The following is a 19,025-nucleotide window of genomic DNA, read 5'->3' as shown; positions in this document are numbered from 1 at the left end:
AGGAAAGGGGCATCCTGAGCAGAGCTCCATCAAAGAGGAGGAAAACACGGGCCGTGCACAGAACCAGCAAGGCATCTGGATGAGGGGGAGGCAGTGAGACGCCAGTGTGGGGAAGCTGAAAGATGGGGGCAAGGACCTCAAGCACGTATGAAGTCTCAGCAGAACATCCAGCAAACAACCGGAAATATGGACCCTCTCCATCTAAATGGAGTGAACTGCACAGATAAAACAGCCAGGTGGGACTACTGAGCAATTCTGTTCACTCCCCCGATTCACTGAGCAACTCTGAAGAGCGAGGCACTGTTCTGGGAGGGAGGAACAGAGCAGCAAACAAAGTAAACAGACACCTCCAGCCTTGTGAAGTTACTTGCCAGTGTGGGGAGATGGGTAATACACAAGTTAATTAAAACATACAGTACTGATAAATACTGTATTTTATTTTTAATACTCCCTTTTTATTGTATTTTTTCATTACCATTTAGTTCCCTTCAACCCCCACCCCTACAATCACCACACTGTTGTCCATGTCCTTTTTTGCTCAATCCCTCTACCCCCTCGCCAGCTCCTCCCCACCCACAGCTGTCAGCCTGCTCTCTCTATTCTGCTTCTTAGTTGTTTGTTCATTAGATTCCACATTTAAGTGAAATCATGTGGTATGTCTTTCTCTGACTGGCTTATTTCACTTAGCATAGTGTTCTCCAGGTCCATCCACATTGTCACAAAGGGTAACATTTCCTTTTTCTACGGCCAAGTAGCATTCCATTGTATAAATGTCCTGTAGTTGTTTTATCCACTCATCTACTGAGGGACACTTGGGCTGTTATATTTGAAAGGAGAAGAAAGAAAAAGGGCTGAACTTTTAGATAAAGTGCTCCAGAAACCTCTCAGCCTCTGATGGAAGCAGGAAGCTCGTCAAGCCACATGAAGGAGGAAAACTTCGGGCACTGGGAAAAACAAGTGCAGAAGACCTGAGGCAAGGAGCATGCATGGCTTGTGTAAAGAAAGGCAAAGAGGCCAGTGCAGCTGCAGCAGCGTGAAGGAAGGGGAATCAGAAGAGGAGATGTGATGTCTGGGAGGAAGACGAGGGAGGGGCTTGTCGGTCAGAGAAAGGACTCAGCTTTCACTGTGAATGGGAAGGGGATGCATGACTGCAGCAGAGAAGCAACACAGACAGGAGCAGGGGACCAGCTGCAACAGTCCTGTACAGATGATGGTCTGGGCCAGGGTGAGGCAGGGGAGGTGGTAAAGGTGGTCATATTACAGATGTTGATGGCAGAGTTGACAGAACCTGCTGACAACCAGATGCAGAAGGTGTGCGAGTGAGGAGCCAAGGCCAACACCAAGGCCTCTTGCTCCAGTCTGAAACTGAGACGGAGAACGCTGCAGGAAAGCTGGTTTGGGAAACACTAGCAGGAGGTGAGTTCTAAACATGTGAAGTTTCGGGAGCATGCGAACTGGGAGGACACAGCTCAAGGCAGAAGGGAAGAGGGCCCCAAAATCAATGAGAAGGACTTTCCACATAAAGGGTGGTCAAATGAAAGAGACCACTGGTTTGGTAATTAGAAGGTCACTACCTTCCCCAAAAGGGCCACACTAGTGAAGGCCAGCTGCCCTCGTCTCCCAACCCGCCTGTGGCTGGAAGGAAGATAAGAAACCCTCAAGAAAAGCCCTCTGGGGATAAATGATAAAGTTGGGAATGACAGGGCACAGGGACACCCGTTTTGTTTGGATCTGGCTGACCTGGGTATGTACTTTAAAGGTGCACTAAAATCTAGGCTGAGAAGATACTCTCTTCGAAGACCTGTAGATCATAAAAGTTATGACAACAAAGACTGAGGATTGTATGGTGTCCCAACCCCAGAATTAGAGGGCTTCAAAACATAATCTGCTTTGAGGGGAACAAAAAAACGGCATCGGGGAGCTAGAGGCATGGGCCCTGGGGTCGCAACACTGACCCCTTAGCCGACCTCTGTGTCTTTGGCCTGTGTGTTTTGTAGGTGGCCAGGCCCCACTGACTGCCCTTTCTCACATCTGAGACATCTACTCACACGTGTCCACGACAGATCCTTCCTGGCTCTCAGTGTATAACACAACCCTGGTGAGCACTCTCCCCAAGGCAGGCTCACCATCTACTGGCCAGCAGCGTGTAGCAACAAGTATGAGCTCAGACACACACATATACATACATGAAAAGAAAAACACTTTCTAAATAACTTTTCCTTTTCTTCCCTTTCTGAATGATTCAGCTGAGGACAAGAAGGCAGGTGCTGCTGGGAGAGCCACAGCGGCCCAGTCTGGGGCGACAGTGTCGGAGAGGGTAGGAAAGACGCATGGTGAGGGAGAGGCACCTGGTAAGGGTGGTCAGAGCCCGAACGGGGTGATGGCAGTGACAAAGGGAAATTCACGTGATCAAATACTTATTTTACAGATAATGGGAGGCGGCTTTCTCATTGTCAGAGAATGAAAATATGAAAAGGGAAGAACCATGCAGGACCAGACTGAAATTGGAAGTACTGGTGTGAACTCAAGGTGTTCAATATAGAGACAAAAGTAGAAAGAAATATAAGCAAATGTGTGTGTGCATGTGTACACACACATACACATCTCCTAGCTTTGTCTAGTCCCAGAACGGGTCTTCTAAATGCCATTCCCCACTAAAAGAAGGCAGGCTCTCTGGAGAAGAAGCCAGTTCCAGGCTAGGCAGGTTAAGAACAGGTGAGGGTGGAACATCTTGCAGAGAGGGAGAAAGTGCTAAAAGAATCATGGCGGTGTCAAAGGGACACAGAGGCCACCTTGGTATAATCTGAGCACCAAAATAAATAATGAAAGTAAAAGATCCTAACCCAGTGAGTGAAGCAGGAAAACATGAGTCCACGATGACACATACAAGTAAAATAAATTGCAAGTTTAAAGAATGAGATATTTATGTATCTCAGAATGGCTCCCAACAAAATCCTGATTTACGAAGGGGAAAAATGGGTAACGACGTGGAGACGCTTCATCAAGTTAACCAGGAATGGGATACACAGAACCGGAGCCGCTGAGCAGATGCCCCGGAAGAGCCTGGCATCTCCCGTGGGGTTCCTGCAAAAGACACACAACCAGAGCCAGATCACGAGAAATGTCAGAGCCCAAACCAAGGGGCAGGGAACCCCTTGCTGAATGAGGCCCAGCCTGCCTGTGATTAGACAGCAGTGCTGTACCCAGCCTCGTTTCCTGATTTTGAAAGCTGAGCTATGCTAATGTAAGAAGGTCCAAGCACTAGCAGGAAATGCCCACTAAAGTATCTGGGGATAATTGGTATCAGGTTTGCAACTTATTTTCAAATGGTTCCAAGAGAAAAAAGGTTTTATACTGTCCTGGGAACCTTTCTGGGATACTGAAATTGTTTCCAAAATATACAAATAAATAAATCCCATGTGTATCAGGTGGAGTACTGGATTTTAAAATGTGGGAGTGCACTTACAAGCCCTTACCTTGGACTCCTGTGTGCCTAAGCAGTCCGTATGCCACGTCAAAGAGGTTTACATGCACCAGTGGCTACACTGAGGGCCGTCCTAACAGACGGGACTGAGCTCGTCAAAATGAAATTACAAGTATTCCCTATTCTAAGGAATTAAAGGAACTCCTGAAGAGATTCATGATAAAGTAAATTTCTGTTAAAATTAACCTCAGTGTTTGTATAATGTACATTATAAAAATCAAGTAACATTTTGACAGACATAAATTGAGACACTCAGTGCAAGATAAAAATGTTTAAGAATTGAATACAATAAAGTGAGTTCTCTCATATGCTGCTAGCAAACGTAAAAAAATCTTATAACCCTTTAGAATGGTAATTTGTCAGTGTGTATTTAAGAGTCTTAAAAATGGTTGTTAAAGATGTTGGTCTAATAAATCTAGTAATAACAACAAAAAGGAGCACTTACTGGGCTATTCTAAGTAATTTCCATGTGTTAACTCATTTGATTCTCACGACCACCTCTTACTACCCCAATTTTCAGATGAGAAAACCGAGGCCCAAGGTAGGTCAGAACCTTGCCTGGAGCCACATGGCCAGTGAGTGGGAAAGCGGGCCTGGGAACTGGGGGAGTCTGGCTCCAGAGGCTACACTCAAGAGACAGGCTACAGTGCTTTTCTAAAACCTCCTCTAGAAATTCATCCCATGTATGGTGAATTTGAAAGCAAACAATGAATTATGTCCAAGGATTAAAACTGGGAAAAATTAGAGACCATTTGAAAGTGCAATAGGGGACTAGCTAAATAATTACTGTTCATCCACACTATGGAATACTACGCAGCAATTCCCAATTGTGTTCCTTTGGAAAGCTGCATAATGGTCCCCAAAAGATGTCCACATCCTCATCCCCAGAACCTGTGTTACTCTGAACGACCACAGGGAGTTTGCCAGTATAATGAAACTAAGGATCTTGAGATGGGGGTAGCATCCTGGATCACCCAGGCAAGTTCACTGTAATTATAAGAGTCTTCACAAGAGGGAGGCTAGCAGTAGGAGCCACAATGGTGGAAGCATGAGAGTGAAGTAATCAGAGAGGGGTCAGGAGCCAAGGAAGGCAGGTGCACCCAGGAACTGAAAAAGGGGTGAAGCCCTCTGACACTTTGACTTGAGCCCAGGGAGACCATTTCAGACTACCCCTTGCTGAATGGGGTAGTCTTACAGTTATAGGTAACTGTAAGACAGTAGATTGTGTTAAGACACTAAGTTTGTAGGAATTTGTTACAGCAGCAATAGGAACCTATTTCCCAAACACTATGGGGAAAATCTAATAAAACTTTCACTAAAACAGTTCAGGTACAGTGTGATCAATGTTTTGGAGTTTAAGTATGTATCTATGTGCAGAAAAAAAAAAAGAACATGAAAGATGTCTATCCAGGTAGTAATAGCGGTTCTACATTTCAGTGGTATGATTACAGGCAGCTGTCCTGTTTTTCATTCGATTTACTTACACTTTTACAAAGAATATGTGTTATGTTTTTATACTTTGATAAACTATATTATTTAAATACCTATAAACCTTTTAAAATAAAATTTTATAGAAAAACATTTTCTGGTAAGACAGTGGTACAAAGATTCAAAATACATTAAAAATTTAATTTTATTTGTAATATGGCAGAGCTTAAAAGGGATCTATATCCTAGGAATTGTTTACTAAAATCTGTGTCTACCTTCTAAAGCAAGGCTAAACTTTTAGCTAGTTCATTCTCAACAGGCTTACCACCTGTAGTATCACTTACTCATAGGGCCTAATTAGGGCTGTTACTGGTTCCACTGAGTGTTTACTGGATTTAATATCTATCAATCCTTTACACAGAAGACCTGGTTATCTTCCCATATGAAGGTAATATCTAAAAGATGATATTTACATAATTATGAGTTTCTATAATTAAGTGTAATTATGCCTCTAAAACAGGTGTAATAAAACATAGTGGACATCAAATACTGAATGCCAAAAACCCACTCCAAATAATACATGCCAAGAATAAGAGTTAATGACACATGAGTAAAAGGGAGACAAAACGGAGGGAATGTACTACTTAGGCAAGCATCTGGTCTCGCTGACAGCTAACATTCCTTGCAACTCTGACATTCTTCTACTTTGCATTATAAAAGCGTATCACTAAGATTATAATTCTGGGTAGTGCTAAAGTACATCTGAAATTATTTCTTTGCAAATAATTACAAAACACAATTCAGGGTGAGAGAGAATTACTTGTATCACCCAATAGTCATCTAATTATGCAGATACACCTTGCTTTTTAATGAACCTTTACTGAAATAGCTCCAGAGAAAACTGAATTGTGTTTAGGCCATGAAAGGGCACCATTCAGTTCAATTAAAATTTGGCTGTAAAAACACCAGTTTCGTAACTAATGGCATAGTTGGCTGTATTATCAATGTTATCATAGACTAACATTTAAGTGATGCCAGACCACATTATCTTTAAAAAAAAGAAAAAGGTGTGTTCTTAAGCCTGATTGAACCATTCCTCCTGGCACATTCTGTCCATTAGTAGGTTTCACAGTAGGAAAAACCACAAATAATTCAGCCCAGAGAGTCAACAGTGCCCAACCTAAAAAAACCTTCGTCTGTGCTGTCTTTTTCATTGCCTATTTTCTCACACGGGAGGCTCCTGTCTCCAACAGTTTTTCTTTACCCTTCAGTCCTCTAGTACTGGCTAGCCACATATGAGGTACCTCCAAAAATCAGCACTTTCCTCATTTTACTTTAAACTCATTTCCTCAAACAAAAAGATGGCGTCAAGATGAATAAATCTAGTTAACAGATTCCTGTAGCACATCAAAACTGATGAGGAAAACAGAGAAGGAAAAATCAACTTAAGTCCTTTTAACCACCTCCTAACCTGTCTCAGGCAAAACCCTGGAAGAAACCAAGGTCCCCTACCCAAATACCAAACACAAGGTCCAGCCTCCCATTCTTAATATTTCATGTCACCAAGAGTTAGAGCTATCAAGTTTTTTCCAATAAAATATAACCAATGTCTCAACTTTCACCTCATGCAAAGATGCTGTTGTATATCTGCCCCCCCAGGGGGGGGAAAAAACAAAACACTGCTTAAAACACTAATGGGAACCATGTGCAGTTCACTTAAGCCTTCAGACTTCTTAGCGTTTGTTCCTTACTGTGCCACAAAAATAAGGAGGCAATGGGCAAGAGCCACCTACCACCAGAATGATAGAAATGGGATCAAAGAACATGTGAATTTGAAAACCCCTTGATCAGAAGAGATCCCATAGGTGCTTCAAAGGCTCTGCAAGCACTTAATCAGAATTTTTCTCTTGTCATAGATACAAGCAATTCTTGATTATAACGGATGCTTGAGGAATGCAATGGAGAGAACAGACAAGAGTCATGCCCCCCGCCCCCCCCACCCAGTAAAGGGCTTCTGGCCCTCGGCACCATACATGGGAACATAAAACAAAATTTTATTTGCAAAAGGTGTTCTGTGTGCATGAATAGACAATATGTTTTATATCCATAACAGAATATTACTGGGCCATAAAAAGGAATGGTGATACATGCTACAACATGGAAGAACCCTGAAAACATTATGTTAAATTTAAGAAGCCAGAAACAAAAGGCCACATACACGATTCTGCCTGAATCTATTAAATAGCAGGAAAAGACAAATCTAGGGAGACAGAAAGATTAGTGGTGATCTGGGGATGGGGTTAGAAATAGGTAGTGGCTACAAATGGGCACCAGAGATCTTTCTGGGATGATAGAAATGTTGTAAAAGTGGGCTGTGGTGATGGCTGACAACTCGGTAAATTTAATTTTTAAGAAATCATTGAATAAGTACCTTTTAAAAACGATGAATTTCACGGTATGTAAATTTTACCTTAACAAAGTTCTTACACTGAAATATAAACAAACAAACAAATGGGTGCTACAGGTAAAAAGCTTGGGAAGAATCACTGTTCTCCAGGCCTCTCGTTTTTATACATATGCAAAATTAGGTCTTGAAGTCAGAGAGCTCCTTACTAGCAGGGCCATAGGAAACTATTGATAAGTTCTCCAAAGTTCAATTCAGATCTTATGCCAATCTACCTCACTTAGAAGTGTCTTAATGTAAACATTGAACTTAATTTGTATACACAAATAGGCCAAGATTCTCAGTGGCTCTAAGCAAAACAAAGGGTTAAATACCTTGATAATGGTCATGTTCACCTATAACAGTCTATCTAGGAAGCACATCATGAGAGGGCGGTCTGAAAAGCATTCTGCTTGTAAGAGTAAACCAAAGAGCCTCACGGCCACAACTTGCCGACGAGCTTTCTACACTGCAGTTTTGAAAATCAGTGGAACAATTTTCAATGTGTACACTGAAAAGTGTGTACAGATTCAGCTACAGCAAAGAACTGAGGTCATTTAAAATCTGATACCAGAACTCTTCTGGGAGTACACCCAGCACTATGTTCGAAGGCTGAGGGTCAAAGCCAGGTATACCATTTCACTCCGTTAAAGCTTATGTCATTTAAAGAAGACGAAATTGAGCCGGCTACTTCACCATGTAAACAACATAGAAAAGGCCAGACAGGGACACAAGCCCTAAGTCCAGGCCGGCTCCGGCGAGCGGAGGGGACCGCTCATTTCCTACTGCCATGTACTCCCTGTAGCCGGGTGCGTCTAAATGCCTGACTTTACCGCACGCCTCCGGGCCCGAGCCCCGCGCCCTTGGTCCGCTCCCCGGGGATCCTGGGTCGCAGGGAGGCCCTAGCCACCGCCCGCGCAGACACCCACCCTCCGGGCCTCGGGCGCCCTCGGCAGAGACAAACGCCCCAGCAGCCGCGTAGATACGGAGGAGGGGCAGAGCCTCTGGAACCAGCAGCCCGACGAACCTGCGGCTGTCTCAAGCTCCGGTCCGGCGGGCCCGGGATAACGGCGCTTCCGTGATGAACACGCCTCGAGTCTCCATTCGGGGCTGTTTACTCCCAACTCTCGCGACACCGCACCATCTGGATGGGAAGACCAGCGGCTGGGAACGCCGTCCCTGCCGGCCTTGCGTGCCCTGCGTGGGGCCTGCGTGCGCGCTCTGGACGCTGAGGGCCGCCCGGCGAGGACGGACAGAGGTCTCGCGACGTTTGCGGCCCTGCGGAGGAGGCGGGGCTGAAGCGTGGTCGCGTCGCTCTCTGGAGTCCGTACGCGGGGTGAAGCAGAGCAGCGTTGGATGCGCTGGGCGTTGAGGCAAGAACCTTGGAGAACCCGCACAGGCAAAAAAGCGACTGCGCTGGCCCCCTGCGGAAAACAAGCCTGGGGTAACGCTCCCTGTGGCCAGCATTTGCTATGAACGCTGTCTTCCTGGGGCCGTGGTGTCCGCATTCAGAGCAACTTCAGGCACCCACTCTGCAAACCTCTACTCATTTCACCCACGTAGCAGCTGAGACGCAGCCTCCCCCCGACAGGCGAAACCTTTGCCCAAAATCTTGTCTGCTGCACTGGCCTCCTCTCTGCCTCACCTGGACCACTAATACCAATGATACCCTTTTTGAAGAAACAAGGATCAAAAGTTTCCCCTCCACCCCACCCAGAAAAATTCCTGGGATCACAGGCTATTCTGCCTAAACGCTGAATTGGCCCACACTTGGTATGGGGCACAACTGGGGGACTAAAAACTTGTTTTAGGTAACACTAATGAAAATGTGCAATGCAGTCAGATATAGCAGAACTCCTCATGTCTTGTTGAACTTCTGCTGCATCATGATATGCTGAATGGGACCAATATAAAAAAAATCTCAGCATTCATCTTCAACAAACTGATATAATATAGTGGATACATACAGAACCACCCGCTAGCTCTGTGATCTTGAGCAAGTTGTACTTCTTTATACCTCACCTTCCTCACCCAAAAGAGGTATTAATACCTACCTCAGAACACAGGTAGCAAACACAAGGCCTATGAGCTCAATCCAGCCAGGCAGCGCCCAGCTCTTGCTTAACTGTTAAGGAGTCGTTACACGTATACAGTCCTAAAATTACATTCGGCCCTTTGAAGGCAACCAAGAGGCTGATGTGGCCCCTGGTGAAAATGAGTTTGATGACCCCTGTTGTGGAATGAGGGTTAAATGAGACATACAGAGCTTGAGTCACACATGCTCAATAAACACACCTGGTTAAATACCCCTCAGCCCCCATTCTGAGATTGAATCAATGTCAGGAACTTGCAGAGAATTCTTGACTCTTGCATTTGTAGTCCTCAAAATGAAGCACTCTGTGCTGCCACCATTAATGCACTTGATCTTAAATTTAACTGTTCTGATTTGGAGTAAATTGATCTTGGCCAGGGTTTTTTAATAGCCCTTTAAGTCACTATGCCACTGAATACACAGCCCCACTGTTAGGGACTGGGTAGGCTAATGAATTGCAAACATCCTTGTCATGTGATAGTGAAGCCACAAAATGGGGAAGAGAAGCAAGCTGCCAGCTCCTGAGAGCCCTAGAAACTGAAGGGGGCCGGGACAGGGGACAGATGGTTTGGCTAGGCTATCTACCAGGACAGGCCAAGAACCGCAGGATCCCGGCCTCCCAGTCTTCCGCCACTCCAGGTTCTACAGTAACTTCCTAAACCCCTGCTTCGTGTGTGTAATAAAGCATTCAGAATTCCATGGAAGGTAAATCTTTATTCAAACTAAGAGTTATTTTAAAGAGTAACAGCTTAGCCAATACTGAGACAGACACACGGAGAGACTGGACTTGGTCTTAGAGGGCACACAGTGTCAAAGACAGGACACCACCTGAAACCCTCTGGTTTCCAATATGACGGGATTTTAACTAAGATTAAAACAAACAAAAAAGGACTCCTCAATAGAGCTCTCTTTCCTTCCTGTCTCCTTGTTCTTCCCGCCCTTCCTTGAACCCACTACAATCTGCCTTTCACCCGCACCAGTCGGTAAAATGGCTCGTGGCAAAGCTGCCAGCGACCTCCACGTTGCAAAGTCAGTGATCGAAGTCAGCCTTCATCTTACTCAACCTATCAGGAGAATGAGATGGAGAAATCAACCTAGCATTTTCAAAAGACATGCGTATGTACAATTTTGTGTTGAATTTCATCCAAGGTGTTAATAAATTAAGTTCTTGTAATTTAAAAATAATCATTCTTATGAGAAAAAAAAATGTATCTCTCATTCCAGACAACCCATTTACAAATATATGGAGCAAAGGAGAAGGCAACTACTTTCATTGTTAAGTTTTCAGTTCACGCATTGTTTCAAAGGCTATTTCCCACATTCTTAATAAGAAACCCCATCTACAGTGGTCCAACTATGACTCTAAAATGAGCTCTGGGAAAAAGTATTCTATGGAAGACAAAACCTAAGGAAGGTTCTAAGTTTTGATCTTTCGCTAACTTTGCACCAATCAGCTTATTTACGTGTGTCCTGCCAGGCAGAGAATCTTAAAACATCACTGACATGGTTTACTTATTCTCATCATGTAACAATGATTCAATACCTAATCTGTAAATACAAAATGCCGTTGTACCACATAACACCTTAGGTATAAATACGGTATTTTTTCCCACAAAGTTGCTGCTGCTTATTACACGTCAAAGTTCAGGTCAATGTGGCATGAAGTCAATTTTTTTCTAGTCTTAATTACAATAGATTAATTGTTGGGTGAGGGAAAATGCCAAATGTGACCAAATAAAGGCTCCTAAGGTAACATATGAAGGTATATTACCTTTTATGAAAGTAACATAAAACCTTCAGTGTTATATAGTGTCACTAGTGTGTAAGTTTTCACATCTGAATGTCTTCCTCTCATGTCTTGAAGGCCCGATCTGTAAGTGGAAGAGCTTCTGAACTGAGTCCAAGTGACATCTGGAAATACCGAGGCAATGTTACCAGCACATGTTACAATGTTACTGTACTTATAACATAAAAGCATGTTTGGGCCTACTCATAATGGAACATCATCTCAGGAGAAAACAATTCCACAAAAGTCCTGATTTCAATCATTTTCCTAGCTTTTGTGTCAGTTTCCCAACATTAAACTCCTCGTTTTTACTTTGTACATGTTGTCATACTCATATAATGATTTGCAATTGTCAGAGCACTAGGTATGAGGTCCTCAAAATGTTTGGCTTAATGGGACCTGAGCCAAAAGCATTTCACAACAGGTATCAATACTAACCCATATTGTATATGGGGGGAGGGGGGTGCATCATTATCTTCATACCAATAAAAATTTCACTAAAATGCTTAAACTAATCACAAGAACCAGGAATGAGCTTCTAACATTTTTCAATAGATACAATACATATCACATACATAATCTGTCCATATTTTAACCACTATTCCATAAATACTTGAGGTTTACACCAATAATGCCACTGGAATAAAATAATATTACAGAGAAAAGTATATGAAAACCAGATTTAACAAGATCTAAAGGGCTAAATTTCAATTATAAAATGGGTCATAGGCTGAGAAATCACTACTTATCCACAATAATCATAGATCAAGAGGTTAATAACAGTCAATCGTGTTGAAATCTAGGAATGAATTCCATCATAGGTTTAAAAAAACAGGATGTTGTAGGTAATATTGTACATGGCAAGCTTACAGCACAAAATTGGGTAAGGTTTTTTGGTACAAAGAGAAAATATCCAGAATTTTAATACCCTGTAAGGTTCCACATTAAACCAAGTTGACAAAACAGGTTCTAAAGTGACTTCCCCAAGAAGTTGCGCAGATGCACACAGCATCCAGACACACTCAGCTGTGTCAGAAACATCAGTTGGAAAGCAGCACTTTCACACACAGTCCAACGACTAGAGCTATACAACATTAACACGCACAGATTTCTACTACTAATCATACCAGCAATCTTATAAAATGACACTTGTGAATGGTCTTTCCTGATGACCATTTGAAAACCAATATTACAGTTCATCTACTGAAATAATTCCCCTTAAAAGACAACAGATGAAATTGTAAGAGGTGACAAGTCATGTTATAAGTACATTTCAATATCAGATTGCTGTAGCTCCCAGAACATAAATCACACGACATTTCACACGACATTTGAACAGCTAGGGGGAAAAAGCATCAAAACATAGGTTTCCTCAATCGGTTCTTATGCCTCAGTCATTATTTACTCTGTGCCATCCAAGTGGCCCTTGAGGTTTTTCCACAGCATTCTCTACAAGTATTATGTCTGCTTTGCAAATGATGAGTCGGCAGTATGCTAAATAACCAGTCACAAAAGAAAATACAGAAGACAAATTAAACATGTTCTTCCAAATGTCAGAATACTGTAGGTTCCCGCGAGTTGGCAGAACTTCCCAAACCATCATCCAGTTTCACGCGCTGCAGGATAAGGCCTCCTTACGTAAAGACCGATTGAGAATATTTGCTCCCCATACCCAGAGCCATTCAGGCATATACTGTGCAAAAAGAAACTAAAAATGAAAGAGAAAAAGGTTGTAAGATTAGAACCCAAAGCCACTGACACTGAAATGTACAGATCAGCATCTGACTTAATCCAACAAATATCACCAATCACTTTAAATACAAAAAAGGAAAGAGATCTCAGGTGCTGCTTAGCACCCACTTTTGCATAAGACCCTCTGTGAGACCTACGGAATAGAAACATGATTGCCACCCACCCACCCACCCCCTTTCTCAGTGAGGGCGGAACTACATGCAGTAATAGGATTTCATCTTTACGTGATACAAATAGTATGTTAACTTGCTTAATTTGGTTAAAAACTACAAAATTATTCCAGAAGAAAGGCAGATGAAGTAGATAAATGTGTATATGGTTAAGTACTATGTGAGAAAACAGGTTTGAGGGGCAGAACAGAGTCAAGCTAAACAGAAAAACTGAGTCAAAAACACCAGGACCCTAGCCCACCGTCTTGAGATGTGAGGAGGATGGATGGCTTGGGGGTCCAGGGAGGGAGTTCTGCTGAGGTTGCTCTGCTACAAGGATTCTCAACCAGGGCCATCTGCCCCCTCTCCCAGGGGACACATGGCAATGTCCAGAAACATTACTGGTTGTCACAACTGGGGCGGTGGCACTACTGGCATCCAGTGGGTAGAGGTCAGGGATGGGCTGAACACCCTAAATGTACAGGACAGCCCCACAACAAGGAATTATCCAACCCCAAATTCCAACAGTGCTGAGGTAGAGAAACCCTGGACAATGCTGAGAGATTCGTCAGCATCGCTAAAGTTACACTGAGTGAAATTTTCACTGTCTTGTACGTTAAGAAAGGGAGATGGACAGGCTCCTGGCAAGTGCTGAAATTCTAGCCTAGGTTACTCTGCGCCTCCAGGGAACCACACCAGGTAAGGAGGGGTTCCCAGTACAGCGAACTGCAGGTGACAGGCTCACAGCAGGGTCCACGGGAGCTCCAGCTCACCACCTCAGAGCCAAGGGCCCAGTATTTCGCGTGGAGCCATGGGTAACTTTCCGGGGAAAAGATTAAGGTCTCTGGACCTCTTTAAACAACTAGGATTTCATGGGGGGAAACACACTGGGATATCCCTCCTTTGACCTGCTGTCCTAAAGCAGAGGTCCTAAATCCAAGGGATGAGAGAAGTCCACTTACGGTCCCTGAGGAGGACCCTGTCAGTAAAACAGCACTCAAACATGTAGGCACCTGAGACAGACTAGACAACTGGATCCCCCTTCAAAGTACATTTTTTCAGTATTTATTTACTGGAGAAAAAAAATCAGCATCTAAAAATCTGTTCTCAATTTCCATCCCTGACCACTGTCTGTTGCAGGGGGACCAGCACCAAGGCGTATTTTGACCGTTTCCTAAGGTGCCAATGAGGTTTCAGCTTCCTGGGCAGCAAGGTAGAAAGAGCTTAGTGGAAAGGGCCCGTGGAAGAGGAGGGGGAACTTCACCCCGGATGCTGACAGCTGAACTGGAAGGCTGACTCGTGGACCTGTCTGAGCAACCACAGCCACTGGAAAGGAATGCCAAGGCTCTGGGTGCTCCGAACTGCAGAAAAGCACCCGAAGTGAAGAGGGGGAGGATGTGAGTGTGTCTATGACAGAGAAAGGAGGGTGGGTTTTGGCTTCTGTAAGGCTTTGCGCATGCTCAGGACTCCTGACCAGTGTGTCCGGCCTAAGAAAGGAGCAGGTCTCTGCAACAAAACCCGACAAGAGGGCTTTAACCTCTGACCCAGTTGTCGGCTGGGCTCCCTTGGACCCTCACCCACATCTCCACCTGCAGCCTCAGGCCTTCTCATTTCCACCGAGCTCCACCTCTCCCCTCAATGCCACATTTCCTCTTCCCAAGAGCAACATGGAGTGTGTGTGAACAAACACCTCAAAAGTAGCAGACACTCAGAAAAGACTAGGAGCCTGTCGAGAGCTCAGATTCTCCCGCTCCACTCTCCATTCCCCAGAGGTTCCCCTATAGACCCTCTCACCTGGAACACAGTCTCGACATTCATGAGCAAGACACTTACTGGTCAAGTTGTCAAAGTAATTGTTTTTTCAACCCAACACATAACCAGCATATTTCTGGCCTTTATGTCAAGGATCACAAACAGAAAGCTCTAAAAGAAAAGCTTTCTTTCTGTTGGACTTACTATGTGTTCCAAAGTGGACAATTTAACATTGCCTAATGCCACTTCTGAAAGTAAGAAATGCTCCCAAATCAATGTTAACAACTACTTAACAATTAAAGCAAATCCTTTGATTCCTTTCTAGCTGTTTTTAAAGTCCAAATCATTTTTTTTCTATTTTTTGCTTGCAAATCTTTATTAAGACAACTAGCATAATACATGTAAGATACAATTGTTAAATTATAGGAAACGATTGCCAGAAAATGAAGATGCCATGGTTGTGAGTCAGTTCCAGCTGCTCCTGATTAGAAATGCTGTTTTATGGATGTGCGTAAGGAAGTGAGGACATGTGTAAGGAAGGCTGAGGCACGGGTCAGGAGTGAGAAAATGTGCTCCCTAACCTCTGTGCAAGCGCATCAAAAACAATCTCTTGTCCTGGCTGGGTAGCTCAGCTGGTCAGAGCATCGCCCCAACATACCAAGGTTGCAGGTTCGATCCCTGGTCAGGGCACATACAAGAAGCAACCAATGAATGATAAAAAAGTGAAATAAATCGATGTTTCTCTCTCTCTTTTTCACCCTTTTCCTCTTTCTCTAAAATCAATTTTAAAAAATTTAAAAAACGCTTTTCACACAAACACAGACACATTCTCAGTAAACTGTTGTAAAATTACTTTTGGTGCCACCTTTGAAGCGGCTTCAAGAAGCGTCACACACACACACACACACACACGCGCGACTGTGCTGAGTGCCGCTGGAGACAAGCTGCACACCCGGAGCCACCGTCAGTTCTCGGTTCCCCTTGTCACTGGGGCCTCCTCCCTGCTCAGCAATCTACTGATGGTTCCCCAGGCGCTTCACTCTCCTCTCCTCACAATCATTATTTCCAAGCTCCTCACTCTCTAAAGCCTCACACTCCCTACGCCTCACCCCCTGGTTCTGTGCAGACCCAACCGCATAGGAGTCATTAGACAGGGTCCCTCGGCTTCCGAGTGGTCTCCCAACCTCTCCGCTCTCCTCCTCCACTCTCTAGTTGGTTCCCAAGTCCACATTACTTCCCCTCTGCTTGTGCTCTCAGCCCTACTTCCACAAAAGAGTATTTGATGACTTACCAGAACCACTAAGAAGATCAGGTTTAAGAATCATAATGTGCCATTCTCATCTTTCAGCCTTAGGCTTCTTTAGTCAGAGTCTCCTGTACCATTTGGACAGGTTTAGGATGCATTAACATAATCCCAACAGTGAATGCGTGCTGTTACCTGGATAGAATGGGACCAATATCCTGTGGTCCTTTTTGAAATACCGAGGGTCGAGACGGCATGATGTGCGTACACTCTCGGTGAAGGCACCAGCCACCGGCACTTGTGCAGAAAGCTGCCAGGCGCAGTCACGCCAGTGGCCACGTAGAACGGAATCAGACTCTGCACAAAGATTCCTTTAGAAGCATATTCATACTGCAATGCTCTGCTGAAGTGGTCTAAATAAGCCTGTTAAAATGAGGCAGGGGGAGAGATGTCTAGTATTCTGGAACTTGGAAGAAAACTCAGGAGAGTAAAAAGGCTTGCTTATTATCATTTCAGGAGAAAAAATACAGCATAAGCAAACACGAGTTGCTGACAGCTCAACAAATGGGGCCAAACCACTGTAATAAATTCCCTATCACATTATGATTTCATTTCCAATCAGCAATACATTACCTTAGAAGCAGAGTAGGCAGCCAGCTGGGGGGTGGGTTTGCAGCAGGAGCCAGAAGAGATGGTGACAACAGCGCCTTTCTTTCTCTCCACCATCCCCGGTAACACTATGTGCACCATCAAACTAGCCGCAGCAATGTTTACATTGACGATGTCCCAGAGTTTGTCCTCGGAGACCTGAGTAAAATACTGAGGGTAGGGATAAAACACGCCCACGTTATTTACCAAGATGCCAATGTCTTTGTCTCTCAAGGCTTCTCGAATTGGGTCATAGATCTCACGGCCACTACTGAAGTCTGCCACTATAATATCGGTTTCTACGTTGTAGGTGTCAGCAATGTCCTTAGCAACCATCTGCAACTTCTCTTGGTTCCGACTAATCAGGACGATATTGAGACCACGGCTTGCTAACTCTTCTGCATAGGCTTTTCCAATCCCATCTGTTGCACCTACAATACAACCAGGAAAAGTGAGCATACCCATTTCATGGTGAGATCTTTAAAATGAACCTTAAATATCCCTCTTGCATTTCTGGGCTTAATCAGCGAAGAGACTCACACTAACAGTAAAGCAAGTTCTAATACTGATCAGCCAAGCACAATGTCACAATATGAATGACACACGCTAGGCAAACACTCTCCCAGACTTCTGACAGGTAGCCGAAGAGCTGTTTTACATTCACCAAGTTGATAAGGAGACATAGTAGGAAACTGTTTTCAAACATATATCTGGCTTGCACAAGTGCCAGGAGACACTTTCCCAGGAAATGATAAATGTAAATGATATTTAAAATAAGGAAAGCATTTCTGAAAGTGGTGACAGTTTGTAAGGACAATTTCAAAACAGAGAGCAGAAAGGAAAAGCAAAGCGTAGGAAGGTGGGGCTGGAGCAATACTGGGAGTAAGAGAGGGCAGAGTAAGGACGAAAATCAAAGGAAAATTCTTCCAAGATGATGGCAGTGAGAAAATGTGAACATAATCATAACAGTTTTTTTTAAATCAACAAGTTCGCACAAAAAGTCACATTAAATTCAGTAACTTCTTCAATAATGCACCCAAGTTAAAACACAAACAGGAAAGATTATTTTGATGTTAAATTAGACAGGAACGGAAATCTCATTTCTTACCACTCACGACTGCCCATCTCCCATACTGCTTGACCAGATCTGCTCTGCTCACCAGGCGAGGGACAAAGTGCAGCCTGATGAGGCTGTAAAAGTCACAGATGACAGTGATGCTCTTTCTGGCCGTGTACCAGGCTCCAACCAAGGCTAGTGCTTCCACGTAGCAATTGCACGACCTGGCAATTTCCCTATACAAGAGGTAGAAGCTGTCGACGGCAGCCATAGTAGCCTATAGGAAAGGGGAAGAGAGGAGTTCTTTGCTTAGTAAGTTAAAGAAACATGCATAGCCTGAGTGAACAAAAATATCTGAGGACATCAAAACTGAGTAATTTTGCATGCAAACAACACTAATAGTTCAAATGCATGCATGGGTCCAGGAAAGTTAACATTGGTAGTTTATAAAGTTCTTCTCTTACAAAGAGATTAGTCAATACAACTACCAAGAGTTACAAAATTCCTACTGAAATTAAAGCACTTGTTGTGGATACAGAGATAAACACAATATGCTCTATGCCCTAAAAAAGCTCCGAGCTCAGTATAATGACATGCACAGACTTTTTACTTTATATAACAGATGAGAGGGATGTTTATTTCTTCACTTTATTCATAATGAGCAAGTGCAAAGGCCTACTTACTGCCCATGTAGAGACAAAGCAGAAGACACAGAGGTAATACTAAGACATGGCCTTAGCTGCAAAGAGCTTACAACCTGCTTGAGACAAAACTAAATAATAAGCTTTCACATAAATTAATATCCACAAATGTATATTTAAAAAGAAATACTCCCCCAGCAGGCCAGTGTGGCTCGGTTGGTTGGAGCACTGTCCCATGACTAAAAGGTTGTGAGTTCAATTAGACATACCTAGGTTGCGGGCTCACTCCCCAGTCCAGGCGTGTATGGGAGGCAACCAATTGATGCTCCTCTCTCACATCAATGTTTCTCTCTCTCCCTTCCTTTCTCTCTAAAAAACAATGAAAAAGATATCCCGGGGTGAATATAAAAAAAGAAGAAGAAGAAATACTACCTAAACTCGAAGACATGGTTTTCTCAAACAACAGTGGGGTAAGCACTCCTCCGTCTTCCCAGGTTAGTTTGTTCACCATTATCTTTGACTGGGCCCTTATGTTTGAGAAAGAAAAGCC

The 19,025-nt window shown here is 43.7% G+C and overlaps 2 protein-coding genes across 3 annotated transcripts in view; both read right to left on the bottom strand.

Annotated features, from left to right (window-relative positions):
- The window catches only part of MBTPS1 (membrane bound transcription factor peptidase, site 1), a 53,277-nt gene extending 44,714 nt beyond the window's left edge, over window positions 1-8,563 (bottom strand). Inside the window, exon 1 of one of the 2 annotated variants that reach the window (XM_045818818.1) lies at window positions 8,285-8,563. The gene's annotated coding sequence lies outside the window, so the exon portion shown is untranslated. The remainder of the gene's footprint in view (window positions 1-8,284) is intronic. The other variant, XM_045818817.1, reaches the window with a different exon arrangement.
- A 1,578-nt stretch (window positions 8,564-10,141) lies between these two features.
- On the bottom strand, window positions 10,142-18,804 carry HSDL1 (hydroxysteroid dehydrogenase like 1). The gene is made up of 5 exons (XM_045819152.1): window positions 18,745-18,804; window positions 17,886-18,111; window positions 16,763-17,208; window positions 16,325-16,552; window positions 10,142-12,941 (listed from the first exon to the last, which is right to left on the bottom strand). The coding sequence occupies exons 2-5, from the start codon at window positions 18,103-18,105 to the stop codon at window positions 12,843-12,845; spliced, it is 993 nt and encodes a 330-aa protein (XP_045675108.1). The 5' UTR covers window positions 18,106-18,111; window positions 18,745-18,804; the 3' UTR covers window positions 10,142-12,842.
- Window positions 18,805-19,025: the final 221 nt, after the last annotated feature.

The sequence above is a fragment of the Phyllostomus hastatus genome, unplaced genomic scaffold (assembly GCF_019186645.2).
Source record: "Phyllostomus hastatus isolate PE091 unplaced genomic scaffold, TTU_PhHast_1.1 phas_scaffold_345, whole genome shotgun sequence".
Lineage (NCBI taxonomy): Eukaryota > Metazoa > Chordata > Mammalia > Chiroptera > Phyllostomidae > Phyllostomus > Phyllostomus hastatus.
Note: the sequence above shows the minus strand (reverse complement) of the source record. Positions and strands in the feature narration are given on the sequence as shown.